This window comes from Lycium ferocissimum, chromosome 3 (genome assembly GCF_029784015.1).
Source record: "Lycium ferocissimum isolate CSIRO_LF1 chromosome 3, AGI_CSIRO_Lferr_CH_V1, whole genome shotgun sequence".
NCBI lineage: Eukaryota > Viridiplantae > Streptophyta > Magnoliopsida > Solanales > Solanaceae > Lycium > Lycium ferocissimum.
In genome coordinates, this window is record NC_081344.1 from 14,822,202 (window position 1) to 14,848,733 (window position 26,532).

Below are 26,532 nucleotides of genomic sequence, written 5' to 3' on the forward strand. Positions count from 1 at the left end.
AACAATAACTTTCAGAAATACATACGAATCAAGATATATCTTTTAAAATCGTTAGACCGACAGAGACCATATGCTATTAAGACATATCATTCAAGATGCTTGACCACATTAGCATTTAACTACAAACCGATAATATCAACAAAATTAAATATATATCGTTCAAAATGCTTGATCATATTAGAATTCAATTGGAGACCAATAATATCTGACGCCATATGAATTCAGATTAGTCGGTCAATAAATTTCGAACACAAGAAAAAATATCTAAACAATATACTCATGAGTCATGGTACGATTTAGTGATTTCTTCTCGGGTTGTTGCAACTTTGTTATTTTGGGACTTGCATACTTTAAAAGGTCGTTAAAAGGCCTTCATCACCAAGCATTAACTACCCCCTTTGTGTGAGGCTGTATATAACAACAACAAAGCAACATCATCGTCCCTTTGATTATGGCTTACTAAATCTGGATACATATATTCAACTAATTATATATTCAGATTTTCTTCATCAATCTCTGTTGCATTTCCATTTTAAACTAAATGTCTAGTCGGTATTGCCTTTTTTTTTTGGTCACTCGGTGTCCGATATCCACATTTGAGCCCCGGTTAATTCAAATTCGCGCCACGTAAGGCCCATTTAAAGAAATAGCTACCTAATAGAATTTTTTCTATACTTAAGGCTCGACCGAGACCTGATTAAGGTTAAATAAATCTTATCTATTCTGCCGCAACCTTTATTAATGGTGTCTAGTCTCTAGTGTCGGCCAGCAGCATCCAACAGTCAACTGCTCAAAAAGACAGTAATTTATTGCTTCTCCATATAATCCAAACACCAATAAGTCATCCTTTTTTTTCCAAATATATCAACTCTCTGATGACCCATTCTTTTTCTCTCTCTTTTCCTGTGTATCTTTAGCTATCACAATGTTTGGTTTTTATGTATTTAATGTTGAAAGTATCAGACAACGACAATGCCATCTCTTTCTCACCTAAACTCATGTGTTTTTGACAATATGGTCTGGAAAAAGTCTGGCATTTGATTACTGGATGTAACATATTTTTGTGGATGACCTTTATAATAAAAATAATTAATAATAATAATAAGAAGAAGAAGACTGCGGTTTGATGAGATTTTTAAGTATTAAAAATTGATAATAATATTTATGTGCTTTTTAATTAAAGTACTGATATATATGGGTACACGAAGGTAGTGTGTTAACAATGTATTCATTTTCTCTTTACCCAAAATACCCTCACATTTATTTGTTTTATTCATTAATAGTGAGACATTTTTGTCTTTTCAACAAAAACCCCCAATCCCCAGTCACCCTCTCTCTGTTGATTTTCTCCTGCTTTTACGTCCTCTTCCTCAGTGAAGAAGGTTCTACTCCGTAGCGGAGCTAAAAAATTATTCTGCATATGCAAGGTGTAAATTATTTTATATATATATATATATAGTAGACGTTGAATTTTCTCGACTTTTAAGTTTGTCAGCTTCTTTATATTTTTTAACTCTCTTTGTTTAATCATGGCTCCGCGACTGGTTCTACTGCTTCTCTATCTTGATTAAATTTTAAAAATAATTTGAAATGAGTAATTAATACTATGAGTAAAATATAAAAAAATAAATTATTTTATCTTAATATGCTAAAAGTGATATTTTTTTTTTTAAAATACTCAAGAAGTAAAAGTGAGCGGAGGGACATCTTGATCCAAACTTGAGAAAAATATCAGCCTTCTGCTTTTGGTGAATCATTAAGAAAGTACCTTCTGGGAACCAAATACAGAAAGTGACATAATTTCTGAAAAATATTTAAGTCCTACCAAAACACATGCATTAGCATTTAGCATTATTATATTTTCGTCGGGTGAAGTCCACCATCAATTCATCATCTCCCACAAGATATCTCAGTTGACAATTTTCATAATTATCCTTTGGACTTGTTCAAAATCTTTTTACAATATTACTTCAGCAACACCAAGACTTCTTCAAAATCTTTTTACACTATTACTTCAGTAAAACCAAGACCAAATCTTCCTCTTTTGGGGTATATAGTATTATGTGGGTGAGCATTTTACCCCACGTTTGGATTTTTGGATGAAAAGAAAAAGAACAGGTGAATTTCTCTCTCACCATTTTTTCTTCTGCATGTTCATGTCTTTGAGTTCTTCTTTCCAGTAATAAATAGATTACTCTAATTAAGTTAAATGAAGATTTTACAAGTTTTATTCTGTATTCTCTTTTTCAAACTGCTTTAAAATGCTTTACTTATATAAGCTGATGGTCTATTGAGAACAATCTCTCTATTTCAAATTTGAAATTTTAACTTATATACATATTATCCACTAAAAAATAGAGTATTTATACTATCAGGTCATCCTAAAAATATTTATAGATAACTGGCCTCCACAAAAATGGGATTCATTAATCCTGCAAAATAAGACAGGTTATGTGCTATTGCAAGCCAAGCTAGTGGATATTAGTTAAACTCTGTAATATATATGTCATGTTGTAGGGTACTATTTTATATCACACTGGGACTTCAATACATGTCTAGGTATTTCTTAGAGAATCAGGACTACCTTTAAGCCACTATTGTTTATATCTTGTCTGGCTTCATAAGAATTTGAAAAGACTAATTATCTTTGACCAAATAAAATACTTTTGTAGGGGTTGAAGATGGAGGGAGTAAGATATTCTGGATGTGTTTTTACAACAGCAATTTATTGTTTTATGCTGCTTACGGTTGCTCAAGTTACTGATCCTTCTGAAGGTACGCAATTCTTCTCTCATTCTTAAAGCTTATATTATCGTTCTTACTGTATTCTTGAGCACAATTGAGTTATGGTTCGCCAATATAGTTCATAAAATAGAAGTGCTTTCAGGTGTAATTAAATAACAAGAGACATCTGTCCTTTAATAGATGCTAGTGGTAAAATGTTTGCGACAAACTTTGAGCTGTCTTTCACACATCACAATGGCATGTTCTCAGTTGGTTAGCTACCCAAACTTTTACCTAATTGGAGAGGGTTCGATTCCCCACCTTAAAATCCCCTTCTCCTACCCCCTATATAATTTTTTTTTTTTTTAAAAAAAGTTTAAAAACAAACTGGCCTGTTCTCTAGGGGCCACAATTCATGTGGTATCTCAAAAGACAGGTTCTTTGCAATTTTTCAGCCATACCATTTTTTGATATGTACTTTAATTTTTTGTCCTTTTGCGATCTTAATTTTTCCCCAAATGTTGTTTTTTTGTTTGTAATCTTGTGAAATTTTTAGTCTTAAATATGTCATAATATTTGTGTGATTATAAACTTATGGTATTAAACATGCCGTAATAATTGTTTTTGTAATTCAAGTTAAATGATTTCGAATTTAAACAAACTAACAAATAAATATTGTCACTCTTTTTTTGAACTGAGGGAGTAATCCATGTTAAAAGCTGGTCTCATGTTGTCTTTGATAGAGCTGATGCTTTGATTTTCTGTGGTAAATCTTGACGCATGGGTACTTTAATTTAATTTCAATATAGTGAGGTCCATTATGAATATTCTTAACCACTAATTCTTGGTGCCGTTTTCAGTGTCAGCTTTGGCATCTATAAAGAATGGTTTGATTGATAATATGGGGTACCTGAAAGATTGGGAGAAGGGTGATCCATGTACATCAAACTGGACTGGAGTTTTTTGTTTTCACAAAGTTGGAGCTGAAGGCTACTTGCATGTCAGGGAACTGTATGTTATTCTTTTCTATTTTATTACATCAAAGAGAAATTAGGTAGATTCAAAGCCTCATTATATGTATTTTCTATAGCGAAATGGTCCAAATTTACTTCTCTACTATACAAAATTTATTTATAAACTTATTTATTTTACCATTGTTACACTTTGGGCCATCACATATCCTTGCTGTTAGCAAAGCCTCTTGTATCTTTAATGGAGTTCCAGTGCGGACCAGGTGGATTCCAGGTGTAAGAATAATTCGGAAAAAGGTCTAAATTTACTCCTCTAATTTGGGACATGGTTAAAAATTATACTTTGTTATGTTTCAAGTTGGTGTTCCGCTACCATTATTAGCAAATACGAGACGACTTGCTAACGACAAGGGTATGAATAACTCAGTTATCTCGTAAAGTAAAAGGGTATTTTTCACCCTTTTCCGTAGCTCGATTTTATAATTAGCTGTAAACTCTAGCAAAAGATGTTTCTTTACTACTGTGATTATCTTGTATTTTTGTGTGAGTGAATGCATGAAATGCATTAAGCATATTCCTCCTTTGTGCAGCCGTATGATGGCTATGAATCTTTCTGGAAGTTTAACACCTGAGATTGGACAACTATCTCATCTTCATTTTTTGTGAGTTGTTACACATACTACATTATGCAGATATTTTGATAATAAGATATAGAGTTTTAATAAGATATTTTTCTATATGTGCTAGTACTTACTACTATCTTTGTAACTCTCTTTCTAAAAGGAATTTCATGTGGAATGATTTGACTGGGAGTGTACCGGAAGAAATTGGAAACATCAAGACTTTGAAACTTCTGTAAGTTGAATGAAATTTAATTCCTTTTTTTGTTTTGTTCCCATCTTCTTGATTTTGCACTCACCTTTCATGTTTCCCCTAATGCTTTGAACCCTGAACTATCTCATAAAGGAGATCTAGATAGTCATTCGGCTTTAATGGAGATATACTTTATATTGGATAGAGTAAGAGGCATAGGCGGAACTAGGATTTTGAGTTTATGGGTTTTAGATTTAAAAAGAGCAGCTTACTGGGTTCTTGATAAATTATTTATACATATTAAGTGGATTTTTAAACACAAATACAGGATTCAAGCCGAAGTTACTAGGATCTACCAAACCCATGGATGAAGCTCTAGCTCCGCCCCTGGTCAGAGGTGGATCTATAATTTGAGATTGATGGTTTCTATCTTTACGTTCTTGCTACTGAATCCGTTACATTTTCGAAACTATGGATTCAGATGTTATTGATTTTTGCTCATATTTATCTATGCTTCCTGTCGAATATGTTGAGTTCAGTTGAACCTTTTAATTATATCTCCCGGTCATGCCCGTTCCTATTTGTCTTAGTGATGGATGAATTGACACGACATATTCAATGGGAGGTGCCGTGGTGTATGCTATTCGCAGATGACATAGTACTGATTGACGAGTCACGCGATGGAGTTAACGATAGGTTAGAAGTTTGGCAACAGACCCTGGAGTCTAAAGGTTTCAGGCTAAGCAAGACTAAGACATAGTATCTAGAGTGCAAGTTCAGTGGCGTGACGCAAGAGGCAAAGGTGGAAGCAAAGCTCGATGCACTAGTCCTACCTAAAAAAGATAGTTTCAAGTATCTTGGGTCCATAATCCAAGGAGACAGAGAGATTGATGATGATGTTGCTCATCTTATTGGAATGGGATAGGTGAAATGGAGGCTCGCATCGGGGGTACTGTGCGATAAGAATGTGTCACCAAGGCTTAAAGGTAAATTCTATAGAGTGGTGGTTAGAGCGACTTTGTTGTATGGTGCAGAATGTTGGCCAGTCAAGAACGCCCACGTCCAGAAGATGAGTGTAGCGGAGGTGAGGATGCTCAGGTGGATGTGGGTATACTAGGATGGATATGGTTAGGAATGAAGTTATACGGGACAAGGTGGAAGTGGCTCATGTGGCGGACAAGACGAAGGAAGTGAGATTGAGATAGATCGGGCATGTGAAGAGGAGGTGTGTGGATGTGCCAGTAAGGAGATGTGAGGGTTGGCTATAACAGAAGTTAGGAGAGGTAGAGATAGACCGAAGAAGAACTGGGAGGAGGTGGTTAAACAAGACATGACACAGCTTCAGCTTACTGAGAACATGACCCTGGATAGGAAAGCGGGGAGGTCAAGGATTAGGAAAGTATGTTAGTAGGTAGCCGAGTATTCTCCTTATTAGTAGTATTAATTAGTAATAGTGTAGATTCTTTTTCAAGGTGTACTACTATAGGTCTCTTCTTTTGCTTTTACTTGCTACTTTGTCATATTCTTCATGATATCATGCTTCTTTTGCCTTGTATCTTGCTTTGTTCTTTCGAGCCGAGGGTCTACTAGAAACAGCCTCCCTACCCCACAAAGGTAGGTGTGCGTACATCCTACCCTCCCCAGACCCCAAATGTGGGAATACACTAAGTATGTTGTTGTTGCTCCATCCGCCTCTAGATAGAGTAGAGGAAGATTTTTTTTCTTCTTGAATTTCTCCAGAAAAGTGTGCTTGATGTAAGATTATTTCAGGAAGAAGTAAAGCCTAATGCTTGGGAAGATCATGATCTCAAACCTGATTTGTCGATTGGTTTAATCCCTTAGCTATGTTCATGCAGGCTCTTGACTGGAAACCGGCTTTCAGGATCTTTATCTGATCAGCTTGGGTATCTCCCCAACCTGAGAATATTCCAGATAGACGAGAACCAGTTATCCGGAAGAATTCCTAAATCCTTTTCCAATTTAAACAGTGTCCAACATATGTGAGTACAACTCATTTGATTGTTATAGAAATTATAAGAAGTCTAAGGTTCTGTCTTTTGTAATCTTATGTGACATATTATGTGTTTGCAGCCACCTGAACAACAACTCACTGAGTGGTCAAATCCCCCCCGAGCTTTCCAATTTGTCCACTCTGCTTCACTTGTAAGATAACGGAAGAGATTCTTTTTAGCTTCTCTTTTTCATAGAGGCGAAACACATCTGTGTAACTCTAAAATGACCTTTATCTGTTGATGCCTGTAAACTAATGTATTAATGTTTTCATGATGGTAATTTTTCTTGTCAACAGGCTTGTGGACAATAATAATCTTTCAGGATACCTTCCTCCTGAGCTTTCAGCACTTCCGCGTCTTCGAATAATGTAAGTGTCTATACACACACACATATAATATGATATTGAACCTCATATGCTACTTTCATCATCTGTATTTTGCTCAAGGGGTATCACTATATCTTGACAAGCTACTCTAATTCCTTAGCAGTGATATGGAATATACGGGCAACTTTAAACTGAACTTTTGGAAGTAACTAGTTATAAATTTCAAGGATGCTGATACCTTGTTGCCTATGACCGGATAACTGAAGATGAAGAACATTTCGTTACAGATCTGTCCTTAGAACCCTCTGATTATCATCTTTAGATCTTTCTGTTAATTTAAAAATTCATCGATGGTCATTCCTTGTAATATGCAATACTAAAATATTGATCTTACATAAGACAAATATAATAATCCTTGTTTTTGGATTGAATTAAGAACCTCTCCTGTCATACAACAACTGCTATGCCATTAGAAATTCCACTGAGAAGTGCATGGGGGTGAAAACTATGCTAAAGTTCTGAATTTTCTTATGCACAGCCAACTTGATAACAACAATTTCAGCCGTGCTGAGGTTCCAGCTTCTTATGGAAACATGTCATCATTAGTGAAACTGTAAGTGCACCTTGAACAAATTCCTCCGCTTTGTTCTTTCCTAATCCTCTTTTCCTTCCTTTTAGTTTCTTGCTTGACCAGACAAAGTTAATTTATCTCTATGACAGCATTATTAGTTTTACATTTGAAGGACAGCATAGTAAAGATTGAGCTACTAGAGCAATAAGGGAAGTGACTCTATGATGAATAAATTTGCGCTATGCACCTTTGACATTTTAAATGCTTCCTCCTCCTGTGTAATATTACATGCAATTTAGAAATTGGTTTACAAATCTTTATCAATTTTCGAAGTTGTTATGTCCCCCCCAAGTAGAATTATTGTACATGCAATAAAATATACACCATCACACAAGAACTTATTTCCTTTTTTTTCATCAAATCATGTGTTTAGAGCCTGATAATGCCCAAACCTTCTGATAATATTGCAGAAGTCTCAGGAATTGCACGTTACAAGGATCCGTTCCTGATCTTAGCAAAGTACAGAGCCTACGCTATCTGTAAGTTCAAGTTTGCAATTGTTTCTTCTGTATCCTTTCATAGTGACCTTTATACTTCATGCTTCATGATTATTTGACTGATAGGCCTTCTAAATTGTTTAACTTCCTGCTTACTGTTTGTACAGTGATCTCAGCTGGAATCAACTTTCTGGATCTATACCACAGAATAAGCTTTCCAACAATATGACAACTATGTATACTTGCTGATTTCATGCTACATGATTTTTTTCATATAATTAGTGTCTCAGTTCAGCCATATTTTGTGTTAGTTCATTATTTCATGTTTATCATGATTACCTAATTCTCGGTGCTTTGCCCTGTCTAATATGTTGTCGTACATTGTCATCATGCAGTATTCTGTCACACAATCGTCTTGATGGACCTATTCCGAAGAGTTTTTCATCTCTTCCTTTGTTGCAGAAACTGTGAGGATCTTTCACTGTGTCTTGTAATAATTTCTCTTTAGTACTGTTTCTTTAAGGCAATATACCATTTTTGGCAATTTTATGTATAACAAATCGATTGGATGGCTTTGTCACAGGTCAGTGGAGAACAACCTTTTGAATGGTTCCTTTTATACCGACATTTGGCAAAATAAGTCTACTTCAACTTCGGCACTTATGATGTAAGATCTGATCTCAAATTGTAACATCAAATTTCTGATATTAAATAGCATTTCCGTCATCCCATTTTATGTGAAGGTGTTTGGCTGAGCATAGAGTTTATGAATGAAAGGTAGACTTTTGAAACTTGTGGTCTAGAATAAACCACAGATATTTCTGTAGCTATAAATATCTCATTACGGATAAAATGAGAAGTTTAAAGTTAAATTGTTACTAAATATAGAAAGGTGTCATTCTATTCGGGACTGACTAAAAAGGAACGGATGTCACATAAATTGGGACAGAGGGAGTACTATCATTTACTTCAAAAATGAACCTTTACACATAAGACTAAATTTTTATGAGGGAGTCTTTCTAACCCTTCTATCTTCTTTTCAAACCTAGTGATCTTCGGAATAATTCACTTTCGGACATTTCGGGTACTCTTCAACCTCCTGTGAATGTCACTCTAAGGTATGGTTTTTCTTTCCATATTCAATGACGAAACCTTAGAATTTCTATTGATTAGTACTTGTATAATGTGACTGTCACTTTATGTCCACATTTCAATAATTAGTGATTTGTGCTAACTTTTGGCATATCTTGTGCTCCTAACATTATCAGACAATTTTTAGATTGCAGGGCAATCCTGTCTGCCGCAACGAGAATGTGAGAAATATCATCAAGTTCTGTGACTCTGAAGCCAGAGCAGAAAAGACGAGTAACTTGACTTACGTCAATGGTGCTTGTCCTGTTAATGCATGCCCTAAGGATAACTATTACGAATATGTCCCAAGGTCACCTGTTCCTTGCTCGTGTGCCTCGCCTCTCAGAGTTGGATGGCGGCTGAAAAGTCCTAGTTTTTCTTACTTCAATCCATATGTGCATCAATTTGAGCAGTATATGACTAGTGATCTTCATTTGGACCGTTACCAAATGTTGATCGAGTCAAGTTCTTGGGAAGAAGGGCCTCGTCTCCGGATGCAATTGAAGCTTTTCCCAGCAGTTGGGGTCAGTACATTTAATAAAAGTGAGGTCATTCGTATCAGCGACATTCTGCAATTCTGGGAAATCTCAGTAGTTGACCTTTTTGGACCTTATGAGCTTCTGAACTTCACTCTGCTGGGACCTTATTCCTATTGTAAGTTCTCATCTCTTCAATGTGTCTCTAGTGCAAATTTAAATCATTTAGTCTGTGTTATTAAAATTGCGAAATTCCCTTGATTGAGTTAAATCACGTGGATAAGATTGTAACTGTCATCGCCATTTCTAGTCAATCAGAGAAAAAGAATCTCACATCATAACAATACGAGGGTTGAATATGAAATTAAAAGGGAAGTTTTAAATATTCAGTGCATAGTTGATCATTGATGCTACCATTATTATAAAATTGATAGTAACATAAAGACTGGGGCATGGTTGATCTTTTTTGACATGATTAGTACCTCCTTTCTCCAAATGTTGGTTTTAGCATATGATCCATATTTTGCTGCAGTGAATCCTGATATTCAACCTAAACATAAAAGCAAAGGTGCTTTGGTAGCTGGTGTAGTAGCAGTTTCTTTTGCTTCAATTTTTGCAATAATTGTCGCCGTATTAATCAAAAGACGACATGTCAAATACCGAAGCATCCTATCAAGGAAACGTTTATGTAAGTTCTCTCATTTGATGAGCTTTACCTTTTCTTTATATGAACTATATGTTTCTTGTAACTATTCCTCTGCAAAGTTGACGAGCATATATTTCTTAATGCAGCGTCGAATCTCTTTATAAAAATGGATGGAATTAGAAGCTTCACTTTCAGAGAAATGAGCTTGGCTACTAACAACTTTGATAGCTCAAATCAAGTCGGGGAAGGAGGATATGGGACTGTCTTTAAGGGAATTTTAGCTGACAAAACAATTGTTGCTATCAAACGAGCAAAAGAAGGATCACTACAAGGGCAAAACGAATTCTTGACAGAGATATCCTTGTTATCAAGGTTACATCACCGGAATCTAGTTTCATTGCTAGGATACTGTGATGAAGAAGGAGATCAGGTATGATAAACCTGAAAACTTCAAAACTCCAATCTTTTTGAATCTACTCATTAACATGCAATTCATCATGTTGATCCTTTCCCCAGTCATACAATCATATGCGATCAGGCTCACATTGTATTTTATAGCTTCTATATTGCTACGTAGCAATCTTTCATCATTCATTCTCACATTTCTTTAGTATATATACCGTGAAATCATCCGTGTGAAGCAATTAGTTGTATTCCTGTTTATGCATTTGCAGATGCTGGTTTATGAATTCATGTGCAATGGAACTTTGCGAGACTGGCTTTCTGGTAAGGAAATAGTTCCTAGATGCTTTTCCTGGTTGATTTTGATCCATCATCTTCATGTTCTTATTTTTAGTTAGGGCGTCTATAGAGCCAGGCGAGGGACTTGGGGTGTGTTTGGTATGGAGGAAAATATTTTCTGTAGAAAACATTTTCCTCCCTACCAAATACACCTGTGATATTTATCTTTTTTTTAAATAATTGTGGCTGTTTGGACTAGCTTGCTCACGATCTATCGAACACCTACTACCTTTGACTAGAAAAAAAGAAAAAGGAAAAGAAGAAAGATGATAAATATTACTATTATGTCTGTAAACGGAAAATTAGATGTCAAGAAGCTGACTTTGATCTATAGCTGTATGGCTACATAGATATCACCTAAACAAGCCAATAACCAGATCTAGCAAATTAAAAATTAAACTTCATGTTTTGCCTATACAAAATAACATTTGATATCTTTACTAGGCTCTTAATCCCATTTTTTTGACAGTTACATGTAAAGAAAGTTTGAAGTTTGGAGCAAGATTGCAGATTGCACTAGGTGCAGCAAAGGGCATACTTTACCTGCATACAGAAGCTAATCCACCTATATTCCATAGGGACATCAAAGCCAGCAATATTCTTTTAGACTCAAAAATGACAGCTAAAGTTGCTGATTTTGGCTTGTCTAGGCTTGCACCTGTCCAGGATGATGAAGGTGTACTACCTAATCATGTTTCAACTATTGTGAAGGGAACACCTGTAAGTCTAGTTATTCAACTGCATTTTCTGATTGCTTGTGTAGAAAGAAACTGCAATAAAATTTTGGATGTGTTTAATACAATGGAAGTCATTTCCAGAAATAGACTTATTTTCAAGAATATAGTTTCCGATGTTGGTTGTAGAGTGGAAAATACTTTCCGTAAAACACATTTAGTAAAGATTGATAATAAAATTAGGAACCCAGATGGTCTTTTATGAATTTTTGAGTGTCAATGATTGATAATAATTTGGGTAAAGTACTGATATAAAGTTAAGACTTGAGATTTTTCGGAAGATATATGACTTCCGACAAAAAGTGTGGGAAGTCATTTTTTCCTCCTTTTGGTGAGAATATTTTCTAAGGACCAACACCAGAAAATGACTTATCCTGGAGATATTGTTCGGAAATCTTTTTCTTTCATACCAAGGTATTAGATCAAGAAATTGCAGTAAAAAGTCCATGTTTTCTTTACACAAGCAGGCAAAAAAAGGTCTCCAATTAATAAGAAGAATGTGGCATTGAGATTAGATTTGTAAAGTTTCAGCATCATCAAGCTGGATTTTTTTGTAGTAATGTGGGGTCAAAGTTTCTGATTTACACACTCTTTATCATATTTCTTCTTTTCCTTTTTTTTTTTTTTTTTTTTTTTTTTTCTAATTGCACCTACCTTTCTATAAGCAAGTAATTTATATTTCTTTTTCATTCTAGTGCTTGAAAGTTTAAGTTTCATTGTTGATAAATAAGACGGACAAATCAGGACTTGAATCTGTTCCCTCATAGTGGCCAGGGTTCTGCCAACTCATAATGGCTATTTTATACTTTGGCAATGCTACATCACCTCTGTTCTAGCTTAAAAACTTACAGTACTCACATTAGAAGTTGAGCCATTACAGTATCAAAAAGGACAGTATACCATTCCCTGGATGCCTTTTTTCCCAAAAAAAAAAAAAATATATATATATATATACACATTCCCTAAATGCACAACTTTTTCCTTCTATTTTATTGGAGTCTTTACCTTCTTAAAATTCTCAACAAAGTTATATTTAAAATCCTTTTGTTTCAAGTCCCTATCTGAAAGCTAATTATCATGGCTACCTGTTTTAGCTGTATTGAATCTCTACTTATATATGCAGGGTTACCTTGATCCCGAATATTTCTTGACCCATAAATTGACAGATAAAAGTGATGTCTATAGCCTGGGAGTTGTATTTCTTGAAATCTTAACCGGAATGCGTCCAATCTCACACGGGAAAAACATAGTTCGCGAGGTATTGCTCTCATAGACAACTTCCCATTCCCATTTCTTATTGCTTTCATGTGTTCAATAGGTGGTTTATCCGTGTAACACGAAGTGAATAATCCTGAGTCCTACTAAAACAAGGGTTAGAATAAACACATTGTCAAGATTTAAACTTGATGGGTTCAGTACAACTGCACACATTTCATTTTTGAAACGATGTTTGTACAATTTAATATTTGTTAAATTTTAGTGATTTTCATACGGAAGGGATAGGGGAAGCGTGAACATTTATTTCATGCAATCTTTCCTTGCATTCTGTAAAGAGGCTTAACGCCTCGAACCAGTGACATAAGTCGCCAAAAGAGCACCTCTATCGTGTTTAAATAGTCCCTTTCGGAAATATTGAATTACAACATTGAACCATGACTGGCAGGTAAATTTTGCTCGTAACTCCGAGAAGATGCACTCTGTCATGGACGGTACAATGGGACCTTACCCTTCTGAATGCATAGAAAAGTTTGCTGCTTTGGCCCTCAATTGTTGCGAGGACAAACCAGAAGACAGACCTTCAATGTCCGATGTGGTGAGGGAGCTGCAAACTATTCAGTCTATTCTCAACATGATGGCAGATACTGACGCGGATTCAGTAGATTCTAAAGCCACATTCAACGAACCAAAGTCATCGTCTTCATTTTCCGATAGCACTAGCAGAGACGCATTTCTATCGTCCAATGTGTCGGGATGTTACAGTCTGAGTTCTCTCAGCCTTTCTATGCCTCGCTAATGGATTAGCTGCTTATCTTTTGTATAATTGAAAAATTAGTATGTATAATAGATAATTACCTTAATAGGTTCTCTAAGAGAGTAGTTGCTTGGCTTTTGTACTAGAAAAAATAGTGTGTAGAATAGGGAATGGACAATTTGCACGATTGCCCTTCTTCGGGGTGGTCTTTAATTTTTGGCCCTCAAATTACTGGTCTTTAATTTTTGCTCTTCGCCTAAAATATCCGAAGTTCTGGGTTCGAACCCAGGCTCAGTCAAAAAAAAAAAAAATGCAAGGCAGAATTTGGAGCAAAAGTTAGGCCTTTAACTTTTGTAGAATTTTAGCAGAGTAAATTTCGCGAAGGTAGAATTTTCGCGAAACCTTGCCTTGCAAAATTGTTTTTTGACTGAGTGGGGTTCGAACTCAGAACATCGGGATATTTTCTGCTACTTTTTCAAACGAAGGACAAAAATTAAAGACTAACAACTGAAGGGACAATAATTAAAGGCCAGCGCCTTTGAAGGGGAATCCGTGCAAAAACATGATAGGGAATTACCTTAATATCTTCTGTTTATCTGTATTCCAAGGATTTGTTAACGAGAACCTCTTATCGTACTTCCTGACCACGGATTTGTTAACGAGAACCTCTTATCGTACTTCCTGACCACTGAGATTTCTGTATGTTCTGGGTATGTTGTTGTAGTACCAGTACAATAGAGACAGATATCTCTATGATAATTATTCTCTATAATATTTCACTATGACTGCAAAGATATTTTTGGAACCGATTATTCATGTTATGTTATATTAAATTATATGTGCTCTATGAGAGAATTTCTTTACGGCAGTCAAAGACTATCCAAACAGACGACGTCATTGCGAAGAGGTTGGACTGAGGTTGGACTGTATATGTTTTCACCGTCCAAAACTTGGCTACCGGTAGGAGGTTGTTAACAGGGTATTATAACAACTTACAAAATGAACTGATATAGGTACTGCTATTAGTTGGCAAGACACTTATACCCACCAATTCCTCAAAAGAACATTCCAACCAGGAGATGCAATGTAATGTTAAGAAAAGTACGTAAAATAATCACTCAACTATAAGCTTCTTGTTGTACCTTGGAAAATTATTTAGATAATTACCAAAAAGAGAGATACCATCTATAGCTACATTGGCAGTCTATGTTAACTCGGATTTTCAAAAAAATGTCAACGCATCTATGTTTGATCCTCCATAAGTGCACTACTTTTGGAGGATCCGAAAAGCAACCGCCAACATTCTGAAGCGTCCAAGCGACATAATTGACAGTACCATACACAACAAAACAGGGAAAAGCCTTTGATTGCCTTTAGTCATTAGTTACCATTCCATACAATAATAAAGCAACAATGTCATCTTCAGAAGTTTTTAACATAACATCTCATCTTCAAGCACACAAAGGAACAGAAAACAATCCTCAAGTCGATATCAGTAAACTCCTGTTCTGTTCTAGGGAAACAAAGTTAGACGTGGTTGACACGCTCCAAGCTCCTACAAGAAAGACTATTCCGTGGACTAAAAAGACAACAAAATTCATTTTTATTTATAGATCATACTAAGAAAAAACGGAAAAAATGGCTCGATCACTTTGAAGCAGAATCAGCAGTATGCATACTGTCATTCTGGTCCAACAACCTCTCTTTCTCTCCAGCTAGTGCGTCGTCAACGGCAACAACCTTTCCTTCATCCGCTTTTTGTGATCCAGTCAACTTTGCCAACATGACGAATGTCATTCCCCCAAGAATATTATTCGCGCATCTCAAGGCAATAACCGAGGTCTTAAACACCAAAGGAGGAAGACCTTTAGCTAGCACAAACTCAACACCATTTAGTGTTTGATATCTCAAATTACTACTAACACCCATATGTATAGCCCAAGTTGCAGCATTTAAAAGTGTTGGAGGTGGCTTATTCGGCGTCTCAAAATTCGGATCCATCTTCTTCCTCATCTTGATTAAACCGTTCGACAACGCGGTCCCAACAAGCCCTGCAGCAAATCCAACTGCAGCAAACTGAGTTCCTTTATACACAAATGTACCAAGCCTACTTAACACCCCATAAGAACCAGACTGAAACATGTGGCTCGGCGGACAATTCGCAAAAATGGACGGGAGAGTTTGGATCGAAGCGGAAGCCGTTGGTGCCAATAAATACATCAACACGAAATTCATAATCGAACCAACCACGAGCGTGGAAAACACGAAATCGAGCTCGTTAAGCCCGAAATTAGGCCTTGATGCCATATCACCAAGAACATTAGCACTAACACCAACTATTTCCTCCATAAGAACCTTAAAAGGAAACTGTGGATCTGCAGCAACTCTCGATCTCCAACCATTAACAAAAGCACCTATTGGTCCAATACCATCCCAAGAGGATCTTGATTCATCTGAATCACCACCCCCACCACCCCCACTACCTCTACCAATCCCAATACTTCCTCCATCACCTCCACCAGCACAAGGAATAATTTGATATTTCAAACCTTGATCCAATTGTTTATAACCAATATTATGGCTAGATTTTAAAGGGTTAAAAGAGAGGCTATTGTTAGAAAATCTGGATGAGACACCAGAAAGGTAACAACTTTGAGTATGATTCTGATAGTAGCCTGTAAATGGGGTATAACGAAGTTGAGACATTGCCACCATTTTGTACCGCCACCCTAAAATTGAAAAATGGCCATTATTTATACATCAATAAAATGGTCTCCAGCACTCAAAATATTACATCATGTGAAAACAAAGTAAACAAAATATCTTTCATGGAAGAAGAACAAGATTCACTAAAAGACCAGCGGGTTTTTTTTTTTTTTTTCAACAAAAATATAGTAAAATGGGAAAAAAGAAAGTAATGGTATTATTTATACATCATAAAGATCTCCCACAAATGGGATCACGAGGAAACAAAGAAAGAAAAAACATCTTTCATGGAAGAACAAGATTCACTGAAAGATCAAAAAAGGGGTTATGTTTATACAAAAAAAAAAAAATACTACTTATATATTTATACATCAATAAAATGATCTTTAGTACTCAAAATATAGAATCATGAGAAAACAGAGGGAAAAAAGAGATCTTCAATGGAAGAAGAAAGATTCACTAAAAGATCAAAAAATGAGTTTTATTTTAGCAACAAATATACATAAAAAAAAGAAAAAAAAAGTGAGGGATTTAACAATAATAAATCAAGAAAAGGAAAAGGGGTTACCTTTTTGTGATTTCTGAGTGTTACTTTGAAGAAAATATTAACAGTTCTTTCAGTTGCTGCAGATCATGTAATATAATGTACTACTTACTACTTATTTTTTGCTCTCAGATCAGCAGTGCAAAAAATGACAGTGGGACTAAAATGGGGAACTGCATGGAAATAAAGAGATTAAATAAGGGAATCTTTTATTATGACCTAAATGCAACTAGACGGCAAGGTTTTAAAAAAAGGAACAAGGGCATATGACAAATGGACGGTGTCTGAAGCAGTATGTTTGGAAGTTACACGTAGCAAATAAACTAATGAAGAAAACCTTGTAATTAGAGTGGGAAGTAGTTGGTGAAAATGGCCCACTGGGCCTGAAAATGTAAATGATGGCAAATGGGAAAAATGGTTGTTGAGTTAACCTTTTAAAGTCATCGATCAGCACCAACTCCACATTGAGGTTGGTGGCTTTGAACTAAGTAATCAGTGTTACTAGGACAAGATTTATTGGGAAATTTTTCATAAATGCAAGATTTGTAAGAGTTAATTATAGATATTACAATTAATTTAGATGTTACAAATTGGATAATTTAAAGTTAGGAGATTGTTACTATGAATAAAAAGCTAAAACAAGGAGATTTCCACAATTAAATGCATCCCTATCAAAACACAATAATTGCTCAACACAATCAGCTAGCTGGGACGCTTGGGACTGGATTGAATCTTTTGATTTTTTTATCAGCAAGCTAGACCCCTAAAATGCTCGGTGTTTTAAGGTGGGAACCAATCCTCTTGCTCGTTCAGAGGTCTTTGTTTTCTTTTTTTTTCTGCCTTATTTCATTCAAATTCTAATTTATGAACAAATATACTATTGTATCTATTTATATATCACAGATCTCATCAACCTAAATAATATCATAAACTGTTTTAGTTTTCTTTTTTCCCCTTAATCCTTGATATCATATTATATTAGTGACACATAAGTTTTTTTGGTAAAAAATCTCAAAATATTTTTATTTTAACACGTAAAGATCTCAAAATAATATACGAAATCTCATTTTCTTCCGTTTAAATTGTAAAAAGTATAAATTGTCATAAAAAGTCCTTTCTTAAAATTGTGCATAATTAAATATCATTGTACAAAATGAAACGAAGAAAGAATTACTTCAACCCTTCTCAATTTTCTCTATAAAAAAAAAAAATACTGTAATAAAAACGAAAAACTGAAAACAACATGTATCAGTACAACTAGCACACGCTGCCTTATAGTCACATCCAAACTTTGACTGATACATTTTCGGAGTTTGGTGCTAGGCTGCTACTTATACGTTGAAAGTCAAATCTGAAAGTTCTTTTTGGTTCTTTCTTGATTTTTTCATATGGTGTCAACTGTCACCTTTTCATATTCATTACGCCACATTGAAACCAAATGAACTATAGTAGCAGAATGGTACATATGAACCCACAACATCAACATCGCAACTCAGAAAGAGATTTGTCTAAACCACCAAACTCCAAAGCTATGCTTTTGGGATATTTTAGGCAATTCTCAAGATGAAACAAATGGACTAGATAGTAAAGTTGAAAAAAGAACCAACATTATTCTCCATAGGGAAAAGATACAAATATACCCCTCAATTTTGCGATTTAAAGCAGATATATCCCCACTATAAAAGTGGTGCAAATACACCTCAGCCGTCAACGGGTCAAGAACCACATATACAAGTTAAAATACTTCCTAGGAGTTGAGGTGGCCCATTCTAAACTGGTCATATTTCCCAGGGAGCAAAATATGTCTTTGATTTGCTTATAGGAGACCGGAAAATTGGGATCGCTCGACTTATTCTTTAACATTTAGAACTAAGGACTGGTAATTTAAGGATTACACTGAGGTATGTTAAGCTTGACACTATCTTTTGAGTTTTTAGATTAATTCATGCCTTCGAAACAACGACTTAAATGATATTTCATGTATGTGCAGGACAAGCTTGCTTTAACTTATGAAGTGTTGAAATTATAAAATGTGTGATGAATCCAACTGTAGTAAAAGCACCTACATTGGTGCATCTTTGATAATAATTGTTCGATTTAACTTGACACGATGGCCAAGTCGAAGAAATACCTATAGGCTTACAAACCATTAGCACTATAATGAGACAGTAACAGAATAATTCATACAACAATTTTTTAAAATAAGAAATTTCAGCCTGTTTCAAGCTTGCCATGCCATGGAATGTAAGTGCCACTTACTCACAAAAGTGCCTATCGTACGCAGCCACCGCATTTTTATAAGATATTGCTTTACGTCGAACTCGCGACCTCCCTACTACCAAGAAGAATTTTTTACCCGCTTACGCAGCGCCTTTCATACAACAATTACTAACACATAAATAAATCCAATGTAGGAAGTTTACTAGAACTGGTAGGACCAAAATTAATCCAAAGAGCCAACTGTAACCCACAAGATGTATTCTTCCTATATACTCCCTTCCTTTTTTTGTTTCTTCTGTTGACAAATAAATAAAATCCACAAGCCAACCACAACGTCACCTGCACAAGGGACCTCTTTCTCTATTCATATCTTGGGTTTAGGTAGCTACGCGGATATGAGATGAAGAACTTGAATGTCTGAACTTCTCAACGACCGGTCTTGGGACGTTTCAATCCACCAGTATTGAAAGGAGAGACACTGCCACTTGGTCCGGGACTCTCTTCCCTGAAATTTGAATTTAGCATCGCAAGTTCATGCAATTGTTGTCTCTTTATATAATCCTGTGATTCGTCCTGTAAATAGTAGCATCGAACAAAGTATAAGGCAGTGAAGATTACGTGAAAATGGAAACTGGTTTATCTTGGTTTTTCTTGAAATGTGCCTAATTAAAGAAAAGGTTTATGCTTCAAAAAAGAGGTACAAATTATAAGAAAAGGTGAAAGAAATAGATATGACGGACTATAATCCACCATATGATTTCTGAATATGCAGAAAACATAGAGACGAAGCTTAAGTTTCCGATACTTTTTCTTTAAATTACTTTTCTCTACTATATGATAAGTTGTTGTGGTGCCAGATACTTAAACCAGTTCCGCTCCATCATAGAGCACCTATATAGTCAACTAATATTTTTTTGTTGACAGGTAGTCAACCTGTTAATACAACAACAACAAGAAGCCCAGTTATTAACAGGTAGTCAACCTGTTAATAATTTGAGAATTTTGTCCTCTTTGTAAGGAACAGGATGATATCAAAGATATAAAAAGAATCATGTGTAGTTCAAATAGTAGCATAAACTCTAGAATAATCCTCAAAGGAGCAAATTAGAGGTACGTACCACTGGCTTGAGCAACTCCTCTATTATTTCTTGTGCCCGTCTCAATCTAATATCCACAATATTGGCTGGTAATTCTGCCTCGATTAAAATATGGAGTGGTTCATTCAGGTGCTCATATCCTGGTATTCCACGTAGGTTTTCCTCCTTGAGATTATCAAACATAAAAATATGTTAGAACTCCAAAGATCAGCTCGCACAAATGGCCCATTGAAGTTTTGAAAGAACTTCACAAATAAGTATCTAATTCTCATGAAGTCAAAGGAACAAGCTGATTTTGACAAAGCCATAGCTTTACAGTCAACTACAGAGGAATGAGTTCCAGTTGGTACTAATTGATCTGTATAGATAAAATTATCAGTACCAATTTTGGTCCATGACTCAAATCAAAGGAACCATTCAAAAATTTCTAGCAGCACTGATGAAACTTCTTTTAACATAAACCCATAAGAGTATAAGCGTCAGACAGAAAAATTTGAATGTTAATGTTCCTATGCTATTCCTTTTTTGTACATAAACTGAACATTGTAGCAAAGCTTTAACATGTGCAAATGTGCAATACAAATCTATTACTTAATCAGTTTAAGTAAAATTGGCTGAAACTTGATTTGCACCAACTTTAGCTCTACCTAAACTTAACAGTGCTTCTAATGGTCATGACAATTTCTTTATTTAGACTAACAAGTAGGACTTTTACTCCTACAGGCCCCGTCAGTCCGGCCCTTCCTCCTAACATAGGGGTATCTTTTTTGCCCAGTCAATACTGGAATATCTAAAACAGTCTTCTCTATTGCTCAAATATTACTAGGTGACCTATGCAAAAATGACAACTAATAAGTGAATAGATATATAAATATACAACCTAGGTGATGACAAGAAAACAGCTATACACTAAAGAGTAAAAAAGAGGAGATATAATCAAGATTTTCCCATTCCTTCACTTAATTTATTTGTTTTAATAGGTATCTTGACTCCACTCAATAATCAAAAAGGATACGTACCCTTAATGACCTACTGACCTAGGTTACAAGTTCAATATAACCCTTCTTATATGATGATACTGAAAGAAACTAGGTCAGAGAACTATACAGATATTAATAGAAAAGAAGAAACAGGAGGACATGCATTAACTTAAAATCATCTTATCTAATTGGGATGGTCAAATATATGAGATGAACTACTTATGTTCTAGTCAATCAAAATTTCAACAGGACTAAGAAAGAATAGAATACTAGCACTACCTGTTCCGGGTCCTTGATTGACCCTCTTCCTCTAATATATACACGACACCCTGTAGTAGCTTCCACCTGTTTCAAGGAATTTCCCCTGGGACCCAGAAGTCGCCCAACAAAATTGAACTGAAATCCACCGAGAAGTTAGTTCAAACAAGGGTTTATTTGCCCAACCAATATACAGCACTGCTAGCCAGTGTGTGAAAACAATAAATAAATCCCTTACGTTTGGATAAGTGTCTAATGGAATTTCTAAACGCAATATCCGTTTCACAGTGTATGAACTAGGACCTGGTGCCCCATGCCAGTCCATTGACATTCCAGGAGCTCCACTTAATCTCTGCCACAAATAGAGAAACTGGATTTAGAATAAAATAGGGAAAATAAGTTTTTTTTTTTTTTTTTTTTTTTAAAGAAAAAAAAAACAGTTAACACACGACATGAAGTGCTTGACACTTAAAGGGGCAAAAAGACAAGAAGAAAATCCATTGATATATTCTTATGCATCAGAAATCAATTATCAAATGAATCACCAGCATGGGCAAACTAAAGATGCACACAGTTATAGAGATTAACTAGTGACAGATTGGATTTCCTTGCGTCTCACATGCCAGATGATTCGCTCACTTAATATAACAGCTCAAACAGTTCCAAAATCATTTGCATCTTCTTCACTCATTCACCAATAAATTTCAAATTCTGATCTTCACGCCGCTATGCCTAAAGAACTAATCAAATCAAAATTTTGAGTGGGCCAATTCTGTTGTGTAAGGGCCCATCCATATTCTTTTAGGTCGTCAACATTCTAACATTTACTTTGAACGTTGATATAACCACTGAAAGAAACATAATTGTTCCAAGGCTGTAGGGGGGAACAGCCAAATTAGACATTCATGTCAGCCATGTTGCCTAATAATTTATGTCAATCCCAAATTGTATGTCCATAATCGATCATATTCACATCCTTGTGGATTCAGTATTACATGGAATGCAAGTCAAAAACTTCAGAACCCCTTATATTCTTGTTTCTAGATCAAACAGGTCCATCTCCTGATGCTATTAGATAAAAAATGTCATGGGAAGTAATCACAAGAACCAATATAAATGTCAGAAGAATATCCTCTCTTTCACGAATATAAATGTCACAACTAGTTGCAACAATCATCATCTCAACATATAAACCTTTACTCTCCAACTTCTACAGGCAAAGACCAGGCAAGCTCATCTCACTTTGGTAATTGTCAATGTTGGTTCCAGCTAACCTTATCCGGACCTTGATTATGGACTCTTGGACATTACCATGCAATTGAAAAGGAGGAATGCCAGGATTCATTATTTTGTTCATTCTCATACAAAGCAAAGAACTAGTCTATTGTCAAGCTGCAAGTAGAACAAGATCATGACCACCATTAGGCAATAAATATACTAAGGATCTTTGTTTTGTTCGCCCCGTTATTGATCTTGCTAACTTCCACTAACTTATGCACTCGCCTGTGTACTTACAACGGTTTTCTATTAGGTTTGAACAAATATTTGTGAACCTTGCTTAGTGATTGCTCTAAATATCTAAGACTTCTCATCACGCTGAATTCAAATAAACGCAAACTAGTTCTAATAGTAAATACTAACAGAGAAAATAAGAAACAGTTACGATTAAAAGTAATAACATATGGTTTTTGCACATAATGTAACACCCCAAGAGGCTAACAGAACCTAGAATATGAAATATTTTCATCTAAGATATCTATCCAAGTTTATTACAAAGCCAGACTGCCAGAGTACTTGAATAATTCATTAAGGTCAGTGATGACATTATTAAAAGTTCTTAAATGTGAAAGAATCAAGTTCATCAGAAATTATATGAGTAAATGCAAATTCTAATTGAAATCTAAATCAAGGTTATTTGTCATATATTCACCATCTGCATACACTAAACTAACTCTGCTTGGTGATCTGAGTATTAGCTACACGTATTAACCATTTTGGTCCAGAGTAATTTCCATAGTGTTCAATACCAATTCACCTGTTCTGCTCAAATTCTCACTGCTGGTCCCACCAAAAGTATCCATAAAAGTTAAATATATCTGTATTATATCGAGCAGCATTATGCATTTCAGGAAACCATTTAGAGCTCGCTAGCTGCTTCACTTGAAATTATTTGACATGCAGTGCTGCTGCATTCCCTACTATCTAGATGGTAATGCACTCTGCCTTAAAATAGAATGCCCTTCAGCTTGCTAAAGATAGTTTATCATTTACAGTCTATCAAATGTTAGGTGGCAGCAGAATTCCAATAATAAGAATCCTCAAGAATAATATAAATCAGTCAGGTTACTTCATCTAGACCATCATTTATTGCAAGACAATATACATTTTACAATAATAGTCTAAAAGAATCTTGAAATTTGAGGTTCAAATCCTAGCTACAACACTCAGTGTGAATCCACCTACTCCAACTTTAGTGGCGAATTTTCCCAATATCGTTACTTGTAGGCTTTAATGGTATGTATGGTAAGTTAAGAAGCTAAGTTCTTGAAGGATTGGAGCTTAGTGCTTATCCGTTTAATAAAGCAACTTACGGTAAAGTTATACTACTGTTGAGAAAATCATAGAAATGCTACCAGCTACTAAACATTTTGCTGAATCATTAGATCTAGATTTGTATAGCTCTGATCTTACAGTTTTTTTCCTCTTGTATATGTGACACAGAGAGAGTAAAGAGACGGTCCTGTTAATAGAAGAAATCCAACAGTATAGGGCAAATTTCAACATGTCAGATAAAAGATGACAAAGGCAATTACCTCCTGCGCAAGTCCACTCCAACCACCCAATCCTGTTCCACCAACATTTGACATAAGGTTTGGTGAAGTCATAGGGCTGGGACTTCTATGCCGAAACCGATCAAGCTCACCAAAACCTTGGTTTGGCATCATTCCTGATATCTTCATAATCTCTGAAAATCAGAATGTAGTCAAAGTAATCAATCACTAAATCAAAATTGTAATAATAGCATGATGAGTATGACAAAAAATAGTTAATTACATGTAAAATCCTGAAAACCAGAATCTAGTTATGGTGATCAAGCATCAATTAAGATTAAGTAGCACTTTGACTACAATGCACAGAATAGTTTAACAACAAAATTGCTAACATAATCATCAAAACCTTGAGAAATAAAGCCAATAGAGTACCGTGAGGTTAAGAGAAATAAACATCTTATGCTATCTGTATCTGGATAATGAAAGATTAAAATTTGAATTAACCTCACGAATTCAGAATTCTTGATAACTGAAGAGGCATATCCACCAAAAGTAACCAGATCAAGGACGTTAGCATGAAGAACATACATTTAATTTGCATCTGAACAAGTCTGGAACTTTCCAAGCTGGCCTAGATATTCTTTCAAACAAAGATCAGCTTAGAATGTCCACTCTCAAGCAGGTTATTCCATGGATGACTGTGTGATCAGCTAAGTCATATTTTTCTTATTTTAATTATTCGAGATTTCCCAAAAGTATTAACAAGAGAACTAAACTGTCAAAGTTACAATTTCCCCCGTAACTTTTTTTCATATGTCCTTGCAAATCCTCTGAAGATAAATAATAGCAGAAAATTTCATGGACATTGGTTAGCCATGTATAACATTTGAAAAGATGCAACTTCCTGAAGAAGAATTAATTTTTTGTACGTCCTTATCATTTCCTCCTGCCATGTGCATAATTTTACAAATAGAGTCTTGTTTATGAACATCAAGGTGCAAATGAGCCTTTTTCACCAGGAGTAAAAATGTCTCCCCAATGCCTTAAGGATTAAATTTCTTTCTATTAGCTAATCAAATCTGTTCCAACAACAGAATCATACATGATGATCACTTACATATACACAGAATCCAAAAAGAGTTTCCTTAATTGGGCCACATTCGCAACCAGTCAACAGTGAGAAGTAGGCAAGAACAGATAAAGTAAAACAAATGGTGGTCTATGAAGGTACAAACCAATCAAGCTAGATCTAACTTGTCATCTATTAACCACAAGAAATCAGAACTAATGCAGCTAAACCTCTAAACTCCCAAGTCCCAACCCCCCAGCCCCTAGAAAATGCAGATTTAACTCAACTGAATCAAGAAATAGGCAACTGGACATAAAAATGAAGTTACCTTGATTCAAGAGTGTGCTACATATGGGAAGAACTTGCATGAAAGGACCAATCTTTTGATGCTCAGCCAACAATTCTGACAAGTACTGATTACTGAAAAATAAACACATAGCAATCACAACCCACATCACAAAATTCAAGAAAATGTAGAATTCAGCAAGATTATAAGAAAAAGAAAATTAAAAAAACATACGTGTCAACATCTGGATTAGTTCTAATCTGTGGAGATGCAGCTCTAGAAGGTGAGTAGCTATGATTATATAAACCTGACATACCTTTTTTAGGCCAAGTATATACTTAGTAAGAGTTAAATGGGTTAACTGAAGTTATGTCTACAGCGGCAGAAGACAGAAAAAGAGAAGACAAGAAACAAGTAGACAGATAGAACCCTTGAAAAGTGTTTGTGTACATGAAAGAGAGAGAAGTGTCAAAAGGTCTCTGAATTTGCCAGAAAGGCAGCAAAATCTTCTCCTTTTTCTTTTTTGTCTGTCACTTGAACTGCCATCACGATTTGGTGGCTGCTTAAATTTGCAATAAATGTATATCACAATACATTAATAACCCCTTAAATTTATTAATAAATTTAATTTGAATGCTTACATTATAGCTTATGTCATTGAATACCCGAATATATGAAAAATATTTTTATTAGATACTTTCAAGTTTCAACTCAAATTTTTAAGAAGTCTGTGCATTTTAAAGGCGCGTCATTAGATAAATAAGTTAACCATTTAAAATATGTCACTTCCTTTAAGGCGTAAACTTTTAAGCTTGTTCCAATAAGGTTGATTTGCATAATTGTGACATTTTAAGTGCTTAACTTTTATACGTAATAGACGTTTTAAAATACCCATAAAAGCTTTCCAAAACTCGAGCCTGAAATGTCTAATATGAACATTTTATCATGTGTTTACGTGCTCAATGTAAATAAGTTGTAATTTGAGTG

General features: G+C 35.2%; 3 protein-coding genes across 3 annotated transcripts; 1 reads left to right on the plus strand and 2 right to left on the minus strand.

Annotated features, from left to right (window-relative positions):
* The first annotated feature begins 1,848 nt into the window (after positions 1–1,848).
* On the plus strand, positions 1,849–14,256 carry LOC132049826 (probable LRR receptor-like serine/threonine-protein kinase At1g06840). Its single transcript, XM_059440775.1, has 21 exons — positions 1,849–2,118; positions 2,673–2,775; positions 3,585–3,735; positions 4,286–4,357; positions 4,479–4,550; positions 6,365–6,508; positions 6,600–6,671; positions 6,817–6,888; positions 7,385–7,459; positions 7,888–7,956; positions 8,082–8,150; positions 8,310–8,381; positions 8,498–8,581; positions 8,964–9,032; positions 9,194–9,699; positions 10,054–10,209; positions 10,314–10,597; positions 10,842–10,893; positions 11,378–11,628; positions 12,766–12,900; positions 13,306–14,256. The coding sequence occupies exons 2-21, from the start codon at positions 2,682–2,684 to the stop codon at positions 13,654–13,656; spliced, it is 2,850 nt and encodes a 949-aa protein (XP_059296758.1). The 5' UTR covers positions 1,849–2,118; positions 2,673–2,681; the 3' UTR covers positions 13,657–14,256.
* Positions 14,257–14,954: 698 nt separating this feature from the next.
* On the minus strand, positions 14,955–17,177 carry LOC132049827 (protein RETICULATA-RELATED 3, chloroplastic-like). The gene is made up of 2 exons (XM_059440776.1): positions 16,889–17,177; positions 14,955–16,343 (listed from the first exon to the last, which is right to left on the minus strand). The coding sequence occupies exon 2, from the start codon at positions 16,327–16,329 to the stop codon at positions 15,262–15,264; it is 1,068 nt and encodes a 355-aa protein (XP_059296759.1). The 5' UTR covers positions 16,330–16,343; positions 16,889–17,177; the 3' UTR covers positions 14,955–15,261.
* Positions 17,178–19,236: 2,059 nt separating this feature from the next.
* LOC132049828 (KH domain-containing protein At2g38610-like) lies at positions 19,237–26,105 on the minus strand. Its single transcript, XM_059440777.1, has 7 exons — positions 25,780–26,105; positions 25,588–25,679; positions 24,233–24,384; positions 21,658–21,771; positions 21,441–21,557; positions 20,203–20,346; positions 19,237–19,657 (listed from the first exon to the last, which is right to left on the minus strand). Exons 1-7 carry the CDS (start codon positions 25,857–25,859, stop codon positions 19,511–19,513), a joined length of 846 nt encoding a protein of 281 aa, XP_059296760.1. The 5' UTR covers positions 25,860–26,105; the 3' UTR covers positions 19,237–19,510.
* Positions 26,106–26,532: the final 427 nt, after the last annotated feature.

Excerpts from the sequence above, each read along its gene's own strand:
- LOC132049826 (XM_059440775.1), top strand. The coding sequence starts at position 2,682 with ATGGAGGGAGTAAGATATTCTGGATGTGTTTTTACAACAGCAATTTAT. Across the intron at positions 7,460-7,887 it reads ATGTCATCATTAGTGAAACT|AAGTCTCAGGAATTGCACGT; the intron begins GTAAGTGCACCT and ends ATAATATTGCAG. Across the intron at positions 10,598-10,841 it reads GTGATGAAGAAGGAGATCAG|ATGCTGGTTTATGAATTCAT; the intron begins GTATGATAAACC and ends ATGCATTTGCAG.
- LOC132049827 (XM_059440776.1), bottom strand. The coding sequence starts at position 16,329 with ATGGTGGCAATGTCTCAACTTCGTTATACCCCATTTACAGGCTACTAT.
- LOC132049828 (XM_059440777.1), bottom strand. The coding sequence starts at position 25,859 with ATGTCAGGTTTATATAATCATAGCTACTCACCTTCTAGAGCTGCATCT. Across the intron at positions 20,347-21,440 it reads CAATCAAGGACCCGGAACAG|GAGGAAAACCTACGTGGAAT; the intron begins GTAGTGCTAGTA and ends GATAATCTCAAG. Across the intron at positions 19,658-20,202 it reads AGGAGTTGCTCAAGCCAGTG|GACGAATCACAGGATTATAT; the intron begins GTACGTACCTCT and ends TACTATTTACAG.